Source organism: Monodon monoceros, unplaced genomic scaffold, assembly GCF_005190385.1.
Source record: "Monodon monoceros isolate NGI ecotype Baffin Bay Population unplaced genomic scaffold, NGI_Narwhal_1 Super_Scaffold_17, whole genome shotgun sequence".
Taxonomy (NCBI): Eukaryota; Metazoa; Chordata; class Mammalia; order Artiodactyla; family Monodontidae; genus Monodon; species Monodon monoceros.
Window position 1 is genome coordinate 430,652 of NW_021703773.1, and position 25,064 is coordinate 455,715.

The following is a 25,064-nucleotide window of genomic DNA, read 5'->3' on the forward strand; positions in this document are numbered from 1 at the left end:
TAAGAGGTTCAAAAAGAAAAATGGAGAATACACAAATACATGGAGACTAAACAATATGCTACTGAAAAACCAATGGCTCAACAAAGAAATCAGAGAGGATATCAGAAAATGCCTTGAGACAAATGAAAACAAAAGCACAACTTTCCAAAATATATGGGAAACAGCAAAAGCAATTCTAAGGGACGGTTACAATGATACAGACCTACCTCAAGAAACCAGAAAAATCTCAAATAAACAACCTAATCTCCCATCTTGGGAAATAAGAAAAAGAAGAACAAACAAAGCCCAAAGTCAGCAGAAGGAAGGAAACAACAAAAATCAGAGTGGAAACAAACAAAACAAGGAAGAAAAACAATAGAAAAAAAAATCATTGAAACCAAGAGCTAGTGTTTTTGAAAAGATACACAAAATTAATAAGCCTTTAGCTGGACTCATTAAGAAAAAAAGAGAGTGGACCCAAACAGACAAAACAAGAAGCGAAAGGAAGAAATTACAACCAATATGCAAGAAATACAAACAATCATAAGAGAATACTAAGAACAGTTATATGTAAACAAATTAGACAAATTTCTAGAAGAAATGGATAAATTCCTAGAAACATAAAATCTTCCAGTACTGTACTGAATCAGGGAGAAATAGATAATCTGAACAGACAGATTACTAGTATTGAACATGAATTAGTAATCAAAAAACTCACAACAAAGAAAAGTTCAGGACTGAATGGATCCACAGAGGATTTCTATCAAACATGTAAAGAAGAGTCCTCCAACTATTCCCAAAAAATTAAAGAGGAAACACTCTTAAATTTCTTCTTAGAGGCCACCATTACCCTGATACCAAAACCAGACAAAGACACTACAAAAAAAAGAGAAAACTACAAGCCAATATCTTTGATGAACACAGAAGCAAACATCCTCAACAACGTATTAGGAAACCAAATTCAACAATATATTTAAAAGGACCATACACCATGATCAAGGGGAACTTATTCTATGGATGCTAGGATGGTTCAGTATCCACAAAACAATCAATGTGGTACACCACATTAACAAAGCAAAGGATAAAAATCATATGATCATCTCAATAGCTGTAGAAAAAAGCATTTGACAAAATTCAACACCCATTCATGACAAAAGTTCTCAACAAAGTTGGTATAGAGACTCTCAGGATTTCTGTATTTAGCATAATGTCATCTGCAAAGAGTGACAGTTTTACTTCTTCCCTTCCCACTTGGATGACTTTTATTTCTTTTTCTTGTCTTGTTGCTATGATTAGGACTTCTAATACCATGTTAAATAGAAATGACAACAGTGGGCATCCTTATCTCATTCCTGATTTTAGAGAAGCTTTCAGCTTTTCACCATTGAGTGTGATGTTAGCTATGGTTTTGAATAAATGGCCTTTACTATGTTGAGATAGGTTCCTTCTACACCAACTTTTTTGAGCGCTTTAACCATGAATTCAATAGAATTCCTAAGCTTTACACTTTTACTTTTCCTCCCCCTCACATTTTACATTATTGATGTTACAGTTTACATATTTTTATACTGCATAACTAATAACAGATTACTGCAGTAATGATTTTTACTACCTTTGTATTTTAACTTTTAAAATAGAGTTGTAAGTGAATTATACACCACCATTACTGTATTACAGAATCCAAATTTGACTAAATATTTACAATTACCAATGAGTTTTAATGATATTATCCATGAAATTCCATTCTAAGAACGCCCTTTAGCATTTCTTGTAAGGCAGATCTAGCCGTAACAAGTTCTCTCAGCTTCTGTTTGTTTCAGGAAGTCTTAATCCATCCTCAATTGTATGTACAATTTCTCCAGGTACAGTAATCTTGGTTGAGCATTTTTCTTTCAATACTTTAAGTACACCATCCCATTCTCTTCTGGCCTGAAAAGTTTCTGTTGAGAAATCCGCCTAAGTATTTTGGGGGTTCTCTTGTAACTTCTCTCTTTTCTCTCACTGCTTTTAAAATTTTCATTGTCTTTGGATAATTTAATTATAATGTTGTCTAGGGGTAGCCCTATTTGGGTTTAACCTACTTGGGGTCCTTTGGGCCTCTAAGATCTGGATGTCTATTTGTCTTTACAGGCTTGGGAACTTTTCAGCTATTATTGATTTAAATATGCTTTCTGTCCCTTTCTCTTTCTCTTCACCTTCTGGAATTCCCATATAAGAATATTGTTTCTTTTCATTGTGTCCCGTAAGTCCCACAGGCTTTCTTGACGCTTTTTCATTTTTTTTTTGCTCCTCTGACTGCATAATTTCAATTTTCCTATCTTCCAGGTCATTGATACTATCTTCTGCACTGCGAATTCTGCTTTTGAAGCTCTCTATTGAATTCTTTAGTTCAGTTATTGTGTTTTTCCACTCTAGGATTTGTTTGGTTTTGATGGTTAATATTTCTTTTTTATTGAAGTATAATTGACATGCACATTATGTCAGTTTAAGGAGTAGAACTTAGTGATTTGATGTCTATATACATTATACAATTTTCACAATAAGTCTAGTTGCCATCTGTCAATATACAAAATTAATGCAGTATTACTGACTATATTTCCCATGATGTACATTATATCCCATGACCTATTCCTTTCATAAGTGAAAGTCTGTACCTCCTGATCCCCTCTTCCATTTCTCATACCTCCTATCACCCCTCAACTCTGGGAACCATCAATCTGTTCTCTGCATTTGTGAGTCTTTGTCCATTTTACTTTTTTAAGATTGCACATATAAGTGAAATCACACAGTATTTAACATTTTTGGTCTGACTTATTTCATATAGCAGAATATCCTCAAGATCCATGTTAAGTCAGTACGAATGGCAAAATTTTATTTTTTATTATGGCTGAATAATAGTCTGCCGTGTATATATATATATACACACACACACATACATACATACATACCACATCTTCTTTAACCATTCCTCTATCAATGGACACTCAGATTGCTTCCATATCTTGGTTATTACAAATAACGCTATAATGAACATGGTGGTACACATATCTTTGTGAGTTAGTGTTTTTGTTTTCCTCAGATAAATACCCCAAAGTGGAACTGCTGGATTGTATGGTGTTTTTAATTTTTCTGAGGAACCACCAGGCTGATTTCCATAGTGGCTGTACCAATTTACAGTCCCACAACAATGCACAAGGGTTCCCTTTTCTCCACATCCTCACTAACACTTACCAGTTTTTGACTTTCTGATACTAGCCATTCTGACAGGTGTGAAGTGACATCTCACTGTAGTTTTGATTCGCATTTCTTAAAAATTAGTGATATTGAACATCTTTTCATGTGCTTGTTGATGATCTATATGTCTTCTTTGGAAAAAATATCTGTTCAGCTATTTCTGCCATTATTTGCTTGAATCTGTTTTCTGCTCCTTTTTTTTCTCTCTTCTCTTTCTGGGATTCTACAATGCAGACTATAGTGCACTTGATGTCATCCCACAGGTGTCTTAAAATGTCCTCATTTTTAAAAATTCTTTCTTCTGTTTTGTTTGGGTGATTTCCACTCCCCTGTCCTCCAGATCCATTCTTCTGTATCATCTTGTCTGCTGTTGATTCCCTCTAGTTTATTTTTCAAGAAAGCTATTATATTCTTCAGCTTTTAAAATTCTGTTGGAAACTTTCTAATATTTTCTGTTTGTTGAATTTCTTACTGTGTTCATCCATTCTTCTCCTAAGGTCACTGAGCATTTTTATGACCATTACGTTGAATTCTTCAACAGGTATATTACTTAACTCCATTTCATTGCAGGTTTTTTCCCCCAGGCTTTTAACTTGTTCCTTCATTTAGAACATATTGCTCTATTTCCTGATTTTGCTTGACTCCCTATTTCTGTTATTCAAAACAGCTATTTCTCCCTGTCATGAAAGACTGGCCCCACGTGGGAGATGAACTTTATTATATAATCTTGCCCTAGTTCTCAGCTGTCTCTAAAACTATGTCTTTGCTTGTGTCAGCTCCATGGGGTTCCACAAACACAGCCCCTTGTTGGGCTGAGCCTGTCGTTCAAGGTATGTCTCCTGTGTGGGCTGGGGGTGCCCATCGGCTCTGGTGGGTGGTGTGAATGGTGTGGGGTGGTGGAGCTGTCTGTTCATTGGCTCTGGCTGGGTCACACAAGTGGCAGGAGGCTACTCGCCCTCCACATTTGTCAGTGCCACATGCAGGCGGCGCAGGGTCAGGCTCAGAACCTTCTGCCCACTGGGACTGTTGGTGCCATGGAGGGAGCAGCTTGCCCACAACCTCTCTTGGTGCCGTGCACCTGTGGCTCAGGACTAAGGGGCAGGGTTTCCATTTCTTTGTTGAACTTATTCATGCATTGTTTTCCTAATTTCATTTAGTTGTCTGTGTTTTCTTGTAGTTTATTAAACTTCTTTAAGAGGACTGTTCTGAATTCTTTGCCTGACAGTTCATAGATCTCCATTTCTTTAGACTCAGTTATTAGAGCCTTATTAGTTTTTTTTGGTGATGTCATATTTACCTGATTTTTCATGATCCTTGATTCCTCATGTTGGTATCTGCACATTTGAGTAAGTCGTCTCCTCTTTCAGACTTTGCAGATTCACTTTGGCAGAGACAGTTCTTCATTAGTCAGCTCAGTTTGATTTCTGGACATGTCTGCTGGTAACATCCTCAGGCAGGTGGGGGCTGTTATTATGGCCTATTTGGAGGCGAGCCACCTGAGCTCTGAGACTGGGGAAGGGGATGGGTGTCACTGGCTGAGAACAGCTGGAAAAGATGGCTGGCTTGGTTCCCTGCCCGAGCAAGGCTATCAGATGGGCTTCACAGTTGCCTGGATTCTCTGGCTGGGCTCACTAGGTGGGCAGGTCTGGTTACCATACTCCATAGTAGATGGGGCTATGAATTAGCTTCCCTTCCCTGGAGGGGCAGCAGGATGGGACCCAGGGTCTGCAAGGCTCATTGTTTGGGAACCTGAATCAGTCAAGAGTGTGCCCTGAAAATCTTAGTTAGATGAAGTTACTGGTTTTGCTTTGTGGGTGGAGGAAGCCTTGGGCTACGCTCCGTGTTCAGTACCACTGTAGCAGGGCTGTGGATGGGCTGTACAGTTTCCTGGGTGCTCTGGTAAGGTTCCCTGGTTGGGTGGGCTGAAAGCTGTCTTCAGCAGAAACTGGGGCTATGAATTAGTTTCTCTGCCTGAACTCAGCAGGAAAAGCAGCTCCAAGGCCACTGATGCTCTTTGTGTGTAGACTTGACTCAAGCTGACCTGTGCCCCAAGTTCCCTGGCCCAACAGGGTCAATGGCTTTGCTCTAGGGGGTGATCAGTTCTGTTTACCCTCCTCCTCTCGGCTTGAGCATTGGTGGGTTATGCAGCTTCCTGGTGTTCTCAGCAGCCCTTCCTGTCAGATGGGGCTGGGGGCCACACTCTGCAGCAGGTGCAACTAGGACTCAGCTCTTCTGCCTGGGCTTGAGCAGGCCAGGTTCCAGGGCCGCAGAATTCCTCTTCTGGGGACCTCGTTTAGGCAGACCTGCTGAATTGCCCTGGTCAGGCTGAGCCACTGACTTGGTTCTGCAGATGATCAAAGCTGCTGGTTGGGACTAATAATTGGCCCTGCAGGTAGGAACTCAGTCTGCCAAGATCCTTGTGATGGTTATTGGAAGCCCCTGATCCTTTCCCATCTCAATTAGATGCCCAGTATCGAGACCCAAGACTCGCAGGTGATTCCCAGGTGCGAGATCAGAGCAGGCTCCTGAAAAGAAATGCACAATGCTGGGGGGCGGGGGGTTCTGGTCGGCCACTGGTTCTCTTTTCTCACTGGGGGAACCACAGGCTCAGGGGAGACACTTCTACATGGTGGGTGCTGCACTGGCTTGGGGGAAGGGCCATGCAGTCGGCCTGTAGCCTTTCCTCTTACCCTTCTAATACAGTCTGTCTCGTCTCTGAGGCACAGAGGTGCTTCAGACTCCCCTCTATGTTCCAGGAATCTCTCAGTGGTGTCTTTTTCGAAGAGCTGTTACTTGTTGTTCTTGTGAGGGGGAGTAACGTCAGGAACAACTTATGTTGCCATCTGGGTGATGTCTTTTTTTAAAATTGAAGTATAGTTAATGTATAATATTATATAAGTTACAGGTATACAATATAGTGATTCACAATTTTTGAAGGTTATACTCCATTTATAGTTATTATAAAATATTGGTAATATTCCCTGTGCTGTACAATATATCCACGTAGCTTACTTATTTTATACATAGTAGTTTGTACCTCTTAACCTCCTACCCCTCTGTTGCCCCTCCCTTCTTCCTTCTCCCCACTGGTAAACACTAGGTTTTTCTCTTTGTGAGTCTGTTTTTTTGTTGTTGTTTTTATATTCACTAGTTTATTTTTTAGATTCCATATATAAGTGGTATCACAGAGTATTTTTCTTTCTCTGTATGACTTATTTTACTAAGCATAATACCCTCCAAGTACATTCACGTTGTTGCCAATGACAAAACTTCATTCTTTTCCATGGCTGAGTAGTATTTCAGCGTGTATGTTTGTGTACCACATCTTTATCCATTCATCTGTTGATGGACACTTAGGATGTTTCCATATCTTGGCTACTGTAGATAATGCTGCTACGAACACTGGGGTGCAGGTATCTTTTTGAATTAGTAATTTTTCAGAATACAGAATTTTAGGTTGGTGAGTTTTTTCTCTCAACACTTTAGCTGTGTCACAATACTCTCTTCCTGCTTACCAGTCTGCGAAGTCAGATGTTCTTGTGTTTGTTCTTCCATAGGTAAGGTGCTTTTCTCCTCTAGCTTCTTTCAAGACTTTTTCTTTATGTTTGATTTTCTGCCGTATGTAAATGATATGCCTAGGTGTAGTTTTTGTCACACCTCTAATTTTTATCCTGCTCGGTTTTCTCTGAGCTTCCTGGATCGATGGCTTTGTGTCTGACATTAACTTGGGAGAAATTCTCCATCACTGTTGCTTCACGTGTGTCCTTTGTCCCCCCCTGCCCCACCCTGTGTCTCTCTCTCTCTCCTCTTCTCTTTCTGGCACTCATTATGTATCTGTTTTTAATCGTTGGTAGTCGTCCCACAGTTCTTGGATATTTTGTTCCTTCTCCTCTTCCTAGTGAATTTTCTCTTTTGTTTTTCCATTTTTGAAGTTTCTACTGACATATTCTTAAGCTTGCAGAGATTCTTTTCTCAGATGTGACCAGTCTACTAATGAGCCCATAGAAAGCATTCTTTACTTCTGTTATAGTGTTTTTGATCTCTAGCATTTCTTTTTGATTCTTCTTAGATTTCCATTTCTTTGCTCACATGGTTCATCTGTTCTGCATGCTGTGTACTGTACTTATTAGAGCCCTTGGCATATTAATCATTGCTGCTTTATGTTCCTGGTCTGATGATTCCAAATCCCTGCTATATCTGCGTCTGATTCTGATGCTGGCTCTGTCTCTCCAAACCATGTTTATTACCTTTTAGTATGGCTTGTAATTTTCTCTTGAAAGTCAGAATCAATGTAGTGAGTAAAAGGAACTGCTATAAATAGGGCTTTAGTAATGTAATGGTAAGGTGGGGAAGGGAAGCATTCTACAGTTCTCTGATTTGGTCTCAGTCTTTCGTCAGCCTGTGGCTCTGAACTGTGAACTTCACATGAGCGTCTCAGTACCCACCCCCAGCATCAAACGGAACACCCTCTACCCTCTGCCTAACTGTGTGGCAAACCCAGAGGGTCAGGCTTTCCTCTGCTCCTTTAGTTCTGGTTTCTCAGTCTGTATTCAAGTTAGGTGGGCTGAGCTCAGCAAGCCTGGCAGTCACTCAGGTTCCCACTGCATTTTCCAATCTAACTTTCTAGGGTGCCTTGCACTTTGGGTTACACAGTGGATGACTGAGTTCATTTGACTCAGTATTTTGTGTACATACTTCTCTTGCCAGAACATTAAAGACAGGAGTGGGGTATGAATCAGGTCATCCACCTTGAGCATCTAATCAATACCATATCATCCTAACTTAATTTCTTAACCTCACAACCACCCTAAAAAGATAGAGGTTATCAACTCACTGAAAAAACCAAGCTTCAGACAGGTCAACCTCACATGGCAGGTAACAGGGGGCCTCCCTGATTAAAAAGATTTGAAAGTCACTGCACCATCCACAGGGATGCCTGTTGAGCACAGTAGGCTGCAAGTGGCCAAGCCCTTTCTTGTCTATAGGAGGGAGTCATTGCCAGCTCAGAAATGATTACAAGGAGCCTTTAGCTGCCAGGCAGTGCACTAGGCGGTGGGAAGATCAAAATGATTAAGACCCTTTGAGGGACTCATAGTCCAGTAGGGGAAAAAAATACAAATAATAATGGGTAATGTTTTTATAAAAAGGAGTATTATAATATGCACCTCAATAGAGTTGAGCACAAAACAGTGTAGGACCAGAGAAGAGGGAAGAGTTCATATCAAATATGCTGAATCACAAGCACAAGGAATCTGTATGGAGTCTAATGGGGTGATGGATTGTGACAGTAATTATACAGCTCTGTAAATTTACCAAAAACCATGAAATCAGACACTTAAATGGGTGAATTTTATAGTATATAAATTATACCTCAATAAATTTGCTTTTAAAAAATGAATATAGTGGTTGAGTGCAGGCAAAGAATACTAAGTTGAATATCAACCCAATATTGTGAACAGGTGATTGCTGGAAAATAAAGTGAAGAATAAACTTATAAAAAATGTGCTGACTTGTCATGGGGCTTCGATTTTACATCATATGGCACAAGGCAGGATGAGTTTAAAATGGATCTGTCTTAGTCACTTACCAAAAATAAAAAATAACAACCATGAAGTTAAATTTTAAAATTTTGATGAAAACAGGAAATACATTTTATTTTCTAATATTACGTTATTCTGACACAGGCATCTTAACTGTAAAAAGGAGAATATGCTTTTATTAAAAATGTCAAGCTTCATCATTAGCCCTTTAACACTAACAAGAATGCTGCCAGCTGGGAGGAGGATGTAGGCTTTCTGGAATAAAGGATCTGACTGCATGTTTGATGACTGTAGCACCCCTTCCAAACTAAGAAAAACCTGACTGTAGATGTTAATATGGTTTTAACAAAAAGTTGTTGGAAATACACTGGGATCAAGACAGATGTCAGATGTTTCAGAAGGTGTACTATGAAATTTTTAATGGGCAACTAAAAATAACTTCCTTATTACTGATCAGGCTAAATTTTTCAACTATGAAAATGTAGGTTTCTGTGTATATCACAATGCACACATGCAAAATGCTCAATGAAATCCAAACACCTATGGTCTAAAATGTCCCAGGCACTATGTGAGCCATTGTATGCATATTATGCTTCATGTAGAAATTATGTTTATTGTATTTTCCTCTGTATCATTCTTTAACAAAAAGCAAAGGCTTAGCAATTGATATAGATGATATAAAATTCTAAATCATCAGCATATTAGGAAGAAACACTTTCCTTATACCCCAGCCTTTATAACTTTTTGCACCTTAGGGATTTAAAATTGCTTTGGGATGAGTGGGCTACTAACATTACAGCCACATTCCATTTGTTCTCCAACCTGTCTGCTCAGCATATTCTGCAGTTAAAGATAATATTTGTAAATTACATCAATTTCATCATAATCTTTGTGGATATAAACGCTGTTAAAACAATAAAATCCTTAAAAATTCTAAGTATCCATCTCAGTCTCATCACTGAGATGCCACTTACACAGAGAGTGGACTTTTTTTTTTTTTTTAACTTGCCCTTTTAAAGCTAAACATTGGATGACAAATGTGTCCAGTTTCCTATCTACCCAAGTTCACCATATTCGAGATGACTGAAAAAAAAAAAAAGGTTCTTACAGATTAAATGTTAAGTGTGAACTATGATTCAGATTCTTAATAAAATTACACTTCACAGAGCTATGTAAGAGACTCTTCCCTAACTCTAAACCTTGAAATCTTCCTTCAAATACCAAAATCCAGGAGACTGATCCATGTTCAATATCATTTTTAGCCAACAAATTTTTAAGTGAAATCAATTCTTCACCTCAAAATCTAATTCAAGTTAATGATCACCTTTTTATAACTAAGGCATTGCTTTTCTTTCCTTATCTTATATTCAAACTATTTTCAATGAATTTATATATAGAACAATCAAACCAATAAAACCTTTACACATCCCTTACACATTTACCCTTAGTTAATATTCATATAGGTTGTCTTCTAAATTTGTGAATTCCACCTAATATTAACATTAGAATTATTGTTACGCTAAGAGTCCAGCATGATTAGTATTCTCCAGTTAGGAATGTTAGGGTGATCTAACCGAGCAATGATGGTGGACTTGTCAAATCTTATTCTTTTCTAGTATTTTAATGAGTGCAATGTTTAATAGTATGAGCACCCCAAATGGATAATTGAGTTTTAACCCTTTTTTATAGTCAAATATCTCACACAAACAGTTTCATTAATTTTTCCATGGTTAGTTCTCTCTCTACCAATAATTCCTCATGCCAACTCTCCTACCTCTTTCTCCAAATATACACATTCCAATATTTCTTTATATACTTATTATACTCACTGTATGTACAACCACTGTCCAACTTATGGCAACTTCTCTGTCTTAGTTTTCTCACTAGTAATTACGATCAACCTACAAATGGCTATTTTGAAGTTTGAAACAAGAACTAATCTTTGGACATCTTAGATCAAAGTGCCACATAAATGTCTTGATCCAAAATTACTTGTCTGAGTAAGAAAGTTTTCCTTTATATACATCTACTATTAAGAAACACTATCGTGATTAACAATTTCATACATCTAGATTCACTAGGACATTAGGATAATAAAGTTATCTAACAGAATAAGTAACTGCAAAAATGAATTACCATGATTTATCTCTTTTACAGAAATAAAACAATTTTACTTCAAGGTAAAAAGAAAATTTAGAATAAGACAAAGAAATGCCCTTTTCTTTAGGATACAAGTTCAAACCTAAAAGGTATACATAGGAAATTTCAATTTTTCTTCCTGGAGAACTCTAATGTTGGCAAATAAAAAATCAGGGAGAATTGTAACATGAGAAAATGATAAAACTTAAATGCAAGGTGATAAATTATATTCATCAGCTAAAGGTGCCTTATCTAAATCAGTCTAAGTTTGAAAGACTCTGTTGAGAGAAAATAAACTATCCTTTTGAGATGGCCGTTTCCTAAAGAGCAAGAATTGAGACTACATTTTAACTGATATGTATTACTAAAATAAAATTAGAATCAACACTGTGTTAAGTAAAATACAAAAAGGGACCAGGTAATAAAAATAAAAGAGTTCTAGAAGAGTTCTTTTCTTAGAAAAAGGCTTTTATCAGAGACTACATAGCAAAGAGACTTTGGAAGCAGTTGTTAATGTTGGATTCAGACCTTTGGACTGGACAAAGAATTAAAGCACCACATAAAAGACAAAGCAGTCCCACTGCCTTTATCATTCTCTAACAACACACACAGACATAAACACAGGTACACACACCCACAGGTACTCACAGGCAGTGTCACCCAGGTAAAGAAGAGGGAGAAAATCTTTGCAGAGCTTTCTCTACTTCCTAAAATCAACCAATAAACGGGTAGCACTGGTTTCCTGAAAAGACTAGTCATAACTAAAGTTCATTTAAAAAATGATAAAGAGGCCAAACAACGAACTATTGGTATTTAAAACCACACTTCTGCAAGCTGAGGGCTTCCATAACACATGATCTGAAAGACAGAAAGGCCCCAATGTGCCAGGATATCACCTATCAGAGCCAGGACAATTTGATATAAGAGGGCAAATAGAAAACAATTTAATTCAGAAGCAAAGGCAAAGGTATTAAACTGCTCTGCTAAACTGAGTTATAGAGTAACATAAAATAGCAAAAATTATTCCACGATACAGGCGTTGTAAAAGTGCTTATTCAGAGCTAAAAGAACAACTATGCATAATGATAAGCAAGGTCAATAATGCTGCAACCTACACAATGAGGGAAGAAGCATGAGAGTGGAGGGGTCCAAAAGTATATTATTTACATTAAATACTGTTGGGTCTTTTAAAAATGAAGCTGGATATGCGAATTTTTAATATTTCTTAAAACTAGGGTAAGGGAGATTTCCTACAATCCTAAATACAATAAAATACAATAAAGCAGTACACATGAAAGTCCAAAGTAGAAGAAGACCATTAATTTTCCTAATGAATAATACTGCACTTTTATTTTGCTTTTCTGTTAACTGCTGTATTCTCTGAAAATCCTCAGGTAGCTAAATTTTAAGCAAGTCTAACATAAGTTATAAGTGCTTGTATCCACTTCAACTCACCTTACCATCCCATCCCAATCAGACAGAGTAACCACTCCTCACTTAAAAATAGATAAACATGTCTATTAGGCTGTAAGATTTCTTAAGGCCAGGGAAAATGTCTTAATGCCTTTTCTTCTCTGCAAATTTCCCGCATACCGCTTAGCACAAAAAAGCTTTATGAATAAAGAATAACTGAGCAAAGGAAGTGGGGAAGAAATGGTGATTCTCCTGCACAAGAGAGCCGAGACCTTCCACAGGCAGTCTGGCTACTTGCACTTCTCACTACAGCTTTTACCTTTTAGTCTTTGTACAGTCTGCCCCCTCCAACCGCCCCCATGTTGTGTTCTTCTTAGGCAGAGAACCTCTCTCTTTTTCATATTTGTATCTAGAGCTCAGTACTGGGCCAGGCACAGAAGCAGCTGCTTCAAAGGTTGTTTGTGGAATAGATGAATGATTAGTAATTCTAGGAGCATTTCACGAGACTAAAACTTTAATATAAATCTCTCTTAATACACATTCAGATGTGACACCTGCCCAGAAAAGACTTTGATAAGAGTTATGTGGCTACAGAAAAGTGAAGCAGCATGGCGATGCCAAGGGGAGAGAGGTGGCTGGGAAAACTAATCCGCGCTTTGCTCCTACACTGATTGTGTGACTCTGCATCTGTTAGTAAGTGCTTCTTGACTTCATTTGCCTAATACATGAAAGGAGAACACTGGACTGGAGTAGTATTTTTCAAAAAATTTTTCTTCAGTACTGATTACTTAGGAAAAGCAATAATAAGTAGAGCGCCAAATACATCTTTTAAAAGGATAAAAACGGGGCTGCTTTGGTCATTCGAAACAGTTGTGACACTTGTGTGAGGTAGAACTGTGTCCCTGTCATCCTCCCCTTTTCCCTCATTCACATCACCTAGGGAGGCCTCCAGACATCTCCCTGAACGCTAAGGCTCCATGGAACCCATTTAGATAGCCAATGAACTCTAAGTTCCCTGTAGCTAAAGCATCCCATAATTCTATGATTTGATTTCTTCTAAGGCTCTAAAATCAACGTCATATCCCATTTACCATCACATCAAAAAGAATAAGGAGGACTCCCTCTTGTGAGAGCACCAGGATCACAACTAGCTGCTGGACAATCATTGACAGGAGGACACTGGAGTTCACCAAAAAAGATACCCCACGTTCAAGGACAAAGGAGAAGCCACAGTGAGACGGTACGAGGGGCACAATCACAGTAAAATCAAGTCCCATAACTGGAGAACACTTATACCACAGAAGTTCACCAACTGGAGTGAAGGTTCTGAGCCCAACGTCAGGCTTCCCAACATGGGGGTCCAGCAACGGGAGGAGGAATTCCTAGAGAATCAGACTTTGAAGCCTACTGGGATTTGATTGCAGGACTTTGACAGAACTGGGGGAAAAGAGACTCCACTTTTAGAGGGCAACACAAAGTGGTGTGTGCATCAGAACCCAGGAGAAGGAGCAGGGACCCCAGGAGAGACTGAACCAGACCTACCTGCTAGTGTTGGAGGGTCTCCTGCGGAGGCGGGGGTGGCTGTGGCTCACTGTGGACACAAGGACACCGGCAGCAGAAGTTCTGGGAAGTACTCCTTGGCATGAGCCCTCCCAGAGTCTGCCATTGGCCCCACCAAAGACCCCAGATATGCTCCAGTGTTGGGTTGCCTCAGGCCAAACAACCAACAGCGAGGGAACCCAGACCCACCCATTAGCAGTCAAGCAGATTAAAGTTTTATAGAGCTCCGCCTACCAGAGCAACAGCCAGCTCTACCCACCACCAGTCCCTCCCAACAGGAAACTTGCATAAGCCTCTTAGATAGCCTCATCCACCAGAGGGCAGACAGCAGAAGCAAGAAGAACTACAATCCTGCAGCCTGTGGAACAAAAACCGCATTCACAGAGAGACAAGATGAAAAGGCAGAGGGCTATGTACCAGAAGAAGGAACAAGATAAAACCCCAGAAAAACAATTAAATGAAGCGGAGATATAGGCAACCTTCCAGAAAAAGAATTCAGAATAATGATAGTGAAGATGATCCAGGACCTCGGAAAAAGAATGGAGGCAAAGATAGAAGATTCAAGAAATGTTTAACAAAGACCTAGAAGAATTAAAGAACAAACAAACAGAGATGAACAATACAATAACTGAAATGAAAACTACACTAGAAGGAATCAATAGCAGAATAATTGAGGCAGAAGAACGGATAAGTGACCTGGAAGACAGAATGGTGGAATTCACTGCTGCAGAACAAAATAAAGCTAAAAGGAAGAAAAGAAATGAAGACAGCCTAAGAGACCTCTGGGACAACATTAAAGGTAACAACATACACATTATAGAGGTCCCAGAAGGAGAAGAGAGAGAGAAAGGACCAGAGAAAATATTTGAAGAGATTATAGTCGAAAACTTCCTTAACATGGGAAAGGAAATAGCCACCCAAGTCCAGGAAGCACAGAGAGGCCCATACAGGATAAACCCAAGGAGAAACATGCCAAGACACATAGTAATTAAATTGGCAAAAATTAAAGACAAAGAAAAATTATTAAAAGCAGCAAGGGAAAAATGACAAATAACATACAAGGGAACTCCCATAAGGTTAACAGCTGATTTCTCAGCAGAAACTCTACAAGCCAGAAGGGAGTGGCATGATATACTTAAAGTGATGAAAGGGAAGAACCTACAACCAAGATTACTCTACCCGGCAAGGATCACATTCAATTCGATGGAGAAATCAAAAGCTTTACAGACAAGCAAAAGCTAAGAGAATTCAGCACCACCAAACCAGCTCTACAACAAATGCTAAAGGAACTTCCCTAAATGGGAAATACAAGAGAAGGAAAGGACCTACAAAAACAAACGCAAAGAAATTAAGAAAATGGTAATAGGAACATACATATTGATAACTACCTTAAATGTCAATGGATTAAATGCTCCAACCAAAAGACACAGGCTTGCTGAATGGGTACAAAAACAAGACCCATATATATGCTGCCTACAAGAGACCCACTTCAGACCTAGGGACAGATAGAGACTGAAAGTGAGGGGATGGAAAAAGATATTCCATGCAAATGGAAATCCAAAGAAATCTGGAGTAGCAATACTCACATCAGATAAAATACACTTTAAAATAAAGAATGTTACATGGGCTTCCCTGGTGGCGCAGTGGCTGACAGTCCGCCTGCCGATGCAGGGGACACAGGTTTGTGCCCTGGTCCGGGAGGATCCCACATGCCACGGAGCGGCTGGGCCCGTGAGCCATGGCTGCTGAGCCTGCGCGTCCGGAGCCTGTGCTCCGCAGCGGGAGAGGCCACAGCAGTGAGAGGCCCGTGTACCGCAAAAAAATAAAAAGAATAAAAAAATAAAATAAAATAAAGAATGTTACAAGAGACAAGGAAGGACACTACATAATGATCAGGGGATCAATCCAAGAAGAAGTTATAACAATTATAAATATATATGCACCCAACATAGGAACACCTCAATAAATAAGGCAACTGCTAACAGCTATAAAAGAGGAAATTGACAGTAACACAATAATAGTGGGGGACTTTAACACCTCACTTAAATCAATGGACAGATCATCCAAAATGAAAATAAATAAGGAAACAGAACCTTTAAGTGACACAATAGACCAGATAGATTTAATTGATATTTATAGGATATTGCATCCAAAAACAGCAGATTACACTTTCTTCTCAAGTGCGCAAGGAACATTCTCCAGGATGGATCACATCTTGGATCACAAATCAAGCCTCAGTAAATTTAAGAAAACTGAAATCATATCAAGCGTCTTTTCTGACCACAACTCTGAGATTAGAAATGAATTACAGGGAAAAAAATGTAAAAAACACAAACACATGGAGGCTAAACATCAGGGTACTAAATAACCAAGAGATCTCTTGAGGAAATCAAAGAGGAAATCAAAAAATACTTAGAGACAAATGACAATGAAAACACGATGATCCAAAACCTATGGGATGCAGCAAAAGCAGTTCTAAGAGGGAAGTTTACAGCTGTACAAGCCTACCTCAAGAAACAAGAAAAATCTCAAATAAACAATCTAACCTTACACCTAAAGGAACTAGAGAAAGAAGAACTAACAAAACCCAAAGTTAGCAAAAGGAAAGAAATCATAAAGATCAGAGCAGAAATAAATGAAACAGAAACAAAGAAAACAATAGCAAAGATCAATAAAACTAAAAGTTGGTTCTTTGAGAAGATAAAAAAAATTGATCAACCATTAGCGAGACTCATCAAGAAAAAGAGGGAGAGGACTCAAATCAATAAAATTAGAAATGAAAAAGGAGAAATTACAACAGGCACTGCAGAAATACAAAGCATCCTGAGAGATTACTACAAGCAACTGTATGCCAATACAATGGACAACCTGGAAGAAATGGACAAATTCTTAGAAAGGTACAACCTCCCAAGACTGAACCAGGAACAGATAATATGAACAGACCAATCACAAGTAATGAAATTGAAACTGTGATTAAGAATCTTCCAACAAACAAAAATCCAGGACCAGATGGCTTCAGAGGTGAATTCTATCAAACATTTAGAGAAGAGCTAACACCCATCCTTCTCAAACCCTTTCAAAAAATTGCAGAGGAAGGAACACTCCCAAACTCATTCTATGAGGCCACTATCACGCTGATACCAAAACCAGACAAAGATACTACAAAAAAAGAAAATTGCAGTCAATATCACTGATGAATATAGATGCAAAAATCTGCAACAAAATACTAGCAAACAGAATCCAACAACACAATAAAAGGATCATACACCATGACCAAGTGGGATTTATCTCAGGGATGCAAGGATTCTTCAATATACACAAATCAATCAATGTGATGCACCATATTAACAAACTGAAAAAGAAAAACCATATGATCATCTCAATAGATGCACAAAAAGCTTTTGACAAAATTCAACACCCCCTTATGACAAAAACTCTCCAAAAAGTGGGCATAGAGGGGACCTACCTGAACATAATAAAGGCCATATATGACAAACCCACAGCAAACATCATTCTCAATGGTGAAAAACTGAAAGCATTTCCTCTAAGATCAGGAACAAGACAAGGATGTCCACTCTTGCCACTATTATTCAACATAGTTTTGGAAGTCCCAGCCATAGCAATCAGTGAAGAAAAAGAAATAAATGTATACAAATTGGAAAAGAAGTGAAACTGTCACTGTTTGCAGATGACATGATACTATACATAGAGAATCCTAAAGATGCCACCAGAAAACTACTAGAGCTAATCAATGAATTTGGTAAAGTTGCAGGATACAAAACTAATGCACAGAGATCTGTTGCATTCCTATACACTAATGACGAAAAATCTGAAAGTGAAATTAAGGGAACACTCCCATTTACCATTGCAAGAAAAAGAATAAAATACCTAGGAATAAACCTACCCAGGGACAGAAAAGAGCTGTATGCAGAAAACTATAAGACACTGCTGAAAGAAATTTAGATGACACCAACAGATGGAGAGATATACCATGTTCTTGGATTGGAAGAATCAATATTTTGAAAGTGACTCTACTACCCAAAGCAATCTACAGATTCAATGCAATCCTTATCAAATTACCAATGTCATTTTTTACAGAACTAGAACAAAAAATCTTAAAATTTGTATGGAGACACAAAAGATCCCAAATAGCCAAAGCAGTCTGGAGGGAAAAAAACAGAGCTGGAGGAATCAGACTCCCTGACTTCAGACTATACTATAAAGCTACAGTAATCAAGACAATATGGTACTGGCAGAAAAACAGACACATAGATCAATCGAGCAAGACAGAAAGCCCAGAGATAAACCTACGCACCTATGGTCAACTAATCTATGACAAAGGAGGCAAGGATAAAAATGGAGAAAAGACAGTCTCTTCAATAAGTGGTGCTGGGAAAACTGGACAGCTACATGTAAAAGAATGAAATTAGAACACTCCCTAACACCATACACAAAAATAAACTCAAAGTGGATTAGAGACCTAAATGTAGGAGCGGACACTATAAAACTCCTAGAGGAAAACATAGGAAGAACACTCTATGACATATATCACAGCAAGATCTTTTTTGACCCACTTCCTAGAGTAATGGAAATAAAACCAAAAATAAATGGGACCTAATGAAACTTCAAAGTTTTTGCACAGCAAAGGAAACCATAAACAAGATGAAAAGACGACCCTCAGAATGTGAGAAAATATTTGCAAATGAATCAACAGGCAAAGGATTAATCTCCAAAATATACAAGCAGTTCATACAGCTCAATATTGAAAAAACAGACAACCCAATCAAAAAATGTGCAGAAGACCTAAATAGACATTTCTCCAAAGAAGACATACAGATGGCCAAGAAGCACATGAAAAGCTACTCAACATCACTAATTATTAGAGAAATGCAAATCAAAACTACAATCAGGTATCACCTCACACCAGTTAGAATGTGAATCATCAGAAAATCTACAAACAACAAATCCTGGAGAGGGTGTGGAGAAAAGGGAACCCTTTTGCACTGTTAGTGGGAATGTAAATGGATACAGCCAGTATGGAGAACAGTATGGAGGTTCCTTAAAAAACTAAAAATAGAATTACCATATGACCCAGCAATCCCACTACTGGGCATATACCCTGAGAAGACCATAATTCAAAATGACACATGCACCCCAATGTTCATTGCAGCACTATTTACAATAGCCAGGTCATGGAAGCAACCTAAATGCCCATCGACAGACGAATGGATAAAGAAGATGGGATACATATATACAATGGAATATTACTCAGCCATAAAAAGGAACGAATTTGGGTCATTTGTAGAGGCGTGGTTGGATCTAGAGACTGTCATACAGAGTCAAGTAAGTCAGAAAGAGAAAAACAAATGTCGTATATTAACGCATATATGTGGGACCTAGAAAAATGGTACAGATGAACCAATTTGCAGAGCAGAAATTGAGACACAGATGTAGAGAACAAACGTATGGACACCAAGTGGGGAAAGAGGCGGGAGGGGGGACTGTTGGTGTGATGAATTGGGCGAATTGGGATTGACATGTATACACTGATGTGTATAAAATGGATGACTAATAAGAAAGAAAGAAAGGAAAAAAAGAATAAGGAACATAGGAGGTAAAAGACCTGTATTTGGAAAACCATATGACACAGATGAAAGGAACTGAAGATGACTCAAACAGATGGAAAGATATACCATGTTCTTGGATTGGAAGAATTAATATTGTTAAAATGACCACACAGATTCAATGCAATCCCTGTCAAAATACTAATGGCATTTTTTTCACAGAACTAGAAAAAATTTCAAAATTTATATGGAAACACAAAAGACCCCGAATAGTCAAAACAATCTTGAGAAAGAAGAAGAGAATTGGGGAAATCACACTGCCTGTCTTCAGACTATACTACAAAGCTACAGTAATCGAAACAGTATGGTACTGGCACAAAAACAGATGCACAGATCAATGGAACAGGATAGAGAGCCCAGAAATAAAACCACACACTTATGGTCAATTAATCTATAACAAAGGAGGCAAGACTATATACAATGGAGAAAAGATAGTCCCTTTAATACGTGGTGCTGGGAAAACTGGACAGCTACCTGTAAAAAAATGAAGTTAGAACATTCTCTAACACCACATACAAAAATAAACTCAACATGGATTAAAGACCTCAATGTAAGACTGGATACTATAAAACTCCTAGAAGAAAACATAGGCAGAATACTCTTTGACATGAATTGTGGCAATATTTTTTTGGATCTGGTCCTAAAGGAAAGAAAAACATCATAAACAAACGGGTCCTTTAACTTTGAAAGCTTTTGCATAGCAAAGGAAACCACTGAGAAAACGAAAAGACAATCTACTGAAAGGGAGAAAATATTTGCAAATGATATAACCAATAAGGGGTTAATACCCAACATATACAGACAGCTCATGCAACTCAACATCAAAAGAACACACAACTGGATTAAAAAATGGGCCGAAGACCTGAAGGACATTTTTACAAAGAGGACATGCAGATGGCCAACAGACACATGGAAAGATGCCCAGCATCACTAATCGTAAGGGAAATGCAAATCAAAACCATGATGAGATATCACCTCACACCTGTCAGAATGGCTATCATCAAAAAGAACACAAATAACCAATGTTGGTGAGGATGTGGAGAAAAGGGAACCCTCATACACTGTGTATGGGAATGTAAATTGGTGCAGTCACTGTGGAAAATAGCATGGAGGTTTCTCACAAAACGAAAAATAGAACTCCCATATGATCCAGCAATTCCACTGCTGGGTAAGTATCTGAAAGAAACAAAAACACTAATTCGAAAAGATACATGCATCCCAATGTTCATAGCAGCATTATTTACAATTGCCAAGATATGGAAGCAACCTAAGTGTCCATCAACAGATGAATGGATAAAAACAGATATGGTGTATATATACAATGGAATACTACTCAGCCATAAAAACGAATGAAATTTTGCCATTTGCAGAAACATGGATGGACTTGGAGGGCATTATATTATGCTAAGTGAAATAAGTTAGAGAAAGAAAAATACTGTATGATATCAATTATATGTGGAATCTAAAAAATATAACAAACTAGTGAATACAGCAAGAAAGAAGCAGACTCATAGATGTAGAGAACAAACCAGTGGTTACTAGCGGGGAGAGGGAAGGGGGAAGGGGCAATATAGGGGGAGGGGATTAAGAGGTACAAACTATTAGGTATAAAATAAGCTACAAGGGTATATTGTACAACATGGGGAATACAGCCAATATTTTATAATAACTATAAATGGAGTATACCCTTTAAAAACTGTGACTCACTATACTGCACACCTGTAATGTATATAACATTGTACATCAAGTATACTTCAGTAAAAATAAAATAAATCAATATCAAGATCTCCCCCATGCAAGTATATACTACGAAATCCTACAAACTTTGAAGTAGCAACCCCTTTCCTATAACTATTATCTAAACTTATACAACTGTAGAAAATCTCTCAGGAAATGCGTTCCTCGCACTGTTGCTATTATTCTTTCTATAGACTTTTATATAGACTTCATTACATATAAGCACTATGCTCCTCAAAGGAGGATATAAAGGGACAAATCCAGACATGTATAACTTCCTTAAGCTTACAGTCTTAATGGAACATTCCTATCAATAACTATAACTGAGAATAGAAATCACTGTGTCATCAGATAAAGTAAAGTGGATGTTTAAGGGCTGAGATTATTTCTGGTTGGTAAGATCAGGAAAGAATTCATGGAGCATGTTATGAGCTGGGCTGTAAAGAATGGCAGGGAAGTAGATTCTAAGCAGAGGTTACTTTATGAGCACTGTCCAAAAAGCCAGAAGCCATGGGGCAAGTGCAGGGAATGGCATCTAGTGGCAGCTTTGTTGACATACAGGGTGTGTGAAGACAAGTACGGGGAATAAAATAGATTACTGGCACAATGTGCAGAGCTTAATGACATTTTAGAGCAGAGGAGGGCTTCAAAACAGGCTAAAGTAGAGGAAAGAGGCTGGAGGCGGAGACAGTCAGGAGGCAGAAGCAGGGATGTCTGAACCCGGAGTGCCGCAGCAGGAATGGTGTGGGGCTGCTGGTGGGGCCAGTTCCGCAGGAGCGAACGAGGGGCCAGAGAGGTTCAAGGATGATGGGAGCCCAGAATCTAGGAAATACTGGTGCCATTAATAGAAGTGGAGAACATGTGACGAAGTCCAGAGACAGATGATGAGTGCTGAGTGCAGAGGAAATGTCCTGCAGAAAAATGCAAATGTTGAACTGAAATCTGGGAAAGAGGGCAGAGCTGCATATAAGGTAAGAATTTTTAGATACGGCAGATGAACTCTTAAGACTGAATGAGACTGATGAGAATGGGACTTTAGTGAAAAGACAATTCTAAGTGCTAATCTTCGGGAAATACTAACATTAATGGCTAATAGGAGGAAAATGAATCAGAGAAGGTGTGACTGGAGAGATACAAGGAAAACTGGGAGAGCACAGTATTACATACAGTTACACACATGCATATATACTTACTTATGAATGAAAAAGCTTAGCTCTTGATCTGAAGATCACATAAGTTGATATATGGACAGCAGGGTTTTCTAAAGTGTGTTCTAGGGCAGGAGTCCCCAACCCCTGGGGATACCAGTCTGCAGCCTATTAGGAACCGGGCCTCACAGCAGGAGGTGAGTGGCGGGAGAGTGAGGGAAGCTTCATCTGCCGCTCCCCATCACTCCCCACGGCTCCCCACAGCTCGCACTGCCACCTGAGCCATCCTTCCCCGCCCCCCTCTGCCCCCATCCATGGAAAAACTGTCTTCCACAAAACCGGTCCCTGGTGCCAAAAAGGTTGGGGACCACTGTTCTAGGGAACACTAGTTTTATTAGCTGTTGAAAGGTACTTCATGATCAAAACAGGACTCAGGGATCAAAAAGGTTAGGATATTGGCCCTTTATCTACTGAAGAAATTCAAAGAGTCCATCACACTGACCCATAAACCCTTTTTGTTTTATATCCTCTAGATACAGCAGTGTATCTAGACAAGGAGCCAGCTTGAGAAATCCTGATACGTCGTAATGTTTCAAAATTCACAGAATATTAAAACTGAAAAGGACAGCTGTGATCATTTCTTCCAATCGCTTCATTTTATACGAGAAGAAAGTTAATTATATGATAAATTACTGTATTGCCTTATTCTTGGTAGGTGATGAATAAATGTGGATAGGAAAGTGTATGAACAAGAGAGAAATAAAAAGGGAAATGACAAAATAAAATCTGAGCTTTAAAAGCTACAATATTAGTTACCATTTGAGAGGTAACTTGCTTTATGCTTATTGTTTTAGAATATTTCACAGTGTCATCCTGAAGAGGAAACTGAGGCCTCAAGGATCACATGGCCAGTGGTCCAGCTGGTACACAGCAGAGCTCGAATTCAAACCCAAATCTGTCTTACTCTTGAAATCTGGGCTCTTGAACACAATGCCCTGTTGACCTGACAAGAGGGCCAAAGAAGAATCCAGTTCTTGGGTAAACATCCACCCTCATCCATGGATAGGGCCCAAGATAAAGCTTTCTTATACCGAATTGCCACTATACATAAATGTAAATAAAACCTAATGTAGCAAATTCAATATATCAAAAATCTAGATTTACAAAACAGGTCCTCAGGAGTATATTTATTTGCTTTTAAAAATAAATTTATAAAAGAATCATCAAGATATTCTCTCTCACAATATGAATATATTTACAATTATTTCATTCTATTAAATTTTTCGAGAGTAGACATCCTGCATAGGTCGAGATACGCCTTTCATATTTCAGCAAGGGTCTAAGTATATTTATGAAATTTTTCTAGGAAAACTCACTTTCATTCATGAGAAATAAGTCCAAAAATAATCGCTTTGGACCTCAGGCCATGAATTCATATTAATTTTAATGAGTTTTCCTTGAAATGATACACTATCTCTACTTGAGTCTGGTGATATACATACACAGAAACATAGGCCATCACATATACTTGCAAATATTACAGTCTCATACTTTGAATCCCCAATTTAAAATAGTACCACATTCCCTTACAATTAGTCAAACAATTTAAGTGGTATTGATATTTTTAAATTCATTCTAGCATGTAATACGTAAGATCTAGTCAACTGGTAAACCATTTTTCCACAGTGTGCGTTATGAAAGAATAAGATTTATTCCCCCAAGTTATGATTTGTAAACCTAAGTTCACTGTAGATGGCTATGTTAGGTAACATGTCAGAAAAATATTTATGAAAGCTTAATATCAGTGAAAATCAAAAATAAAATTCACATGTATCTCTAATTTAAAAACATATTTGGCCCTAATTTTCTTGATAACTTGATTAAAAATTTATTAAAGATTCTGCTCTAACAATTTCTAAAAAATTAAATTCTTAACTGCTATATTGATTAGCAGAAATTTAACAAGGGTGGTTTTCTTGGTCTACATAGAGTTAGTTATAATTTATCTGTAATACTATCTCCCCCAAAGTATGTACCTTGAAACCTTACATTTTACTGTCAAAATAGGTTCAGGAAACATTGCAAATTCTATTTCTCTCTTACAGATTGACAATAAACATCAGCACTGTACAAGCACCTGGAAGTTCTTCAGTTAAAAAAAAAAAATTAGCTTCATTTAATCCACCATTTCTTAAGCTTATCTATCAATATCCTGGTATAATTAGTGTCACAGGAAACAGGATTAGAAAACCTTGCTATAATGATAAGAAGGAGATAATCAGAATCAGTGTATGGTACCCAAATCATCTGTGTTAGATTCTGGAATTTATGTAATGTTACCATATTTTCTTTTTGAATGCTATTTTTTATAAAAAGATAATTGATTGCATACAGGCATAGCAAACAGCTTAAAATAAGAATAGGAGCATGCTGGGTACCAAGAAAAAGACATGGGATACTCAGGGTTTATGTGTCTTATACAAAGTAGGTAAGACACCGGTGTAAAATGAGAACAGTTGGTGCAATTAACCCTTTTCCAGCGTCACCGCTAAGGCACAAAGAAAGACAGTAAGAAAAGAGCAAGTAGTTCATTTACTAAATGGCTGACATGCAGCATACTTACACTGCCCATTCAAGCTTCTCATTCTTGATTGAGTTGTACAGAGCCTGTAAAGAGAGAAAACAAGATG

The 25,064-nt window shown here is 38.2% G+C and overlaps 1 protein-coding gene across 7 annotated transcripts in view; it reads right to left on the bottom strand.

The window, feature by feature from the left end:
• PSD3 (pleckstrin and Sec7 domain containing 3) overlaps nucleotides 1–25,064 on the bottom strand; it is a 565,580-nt gene that overhangs the window by 132,945 nt on the left and 407,571 nt on the right. For all 7 annotated transcript variants that reach the window (XM_029226681.1, XM_029226683.1, XM_029226687.1 and 4 more), the window contains one exon: nucleotides 24,998–25,041. In XM_029226681.1, the coding sequence (XP_029082514.1) occupies nucleotides 24,998–25,041 (44 nt within the window). The remainder of the gene's footprint in view (nucleotides 1–24,997; nucleotides 25,042–25,064) is intronic.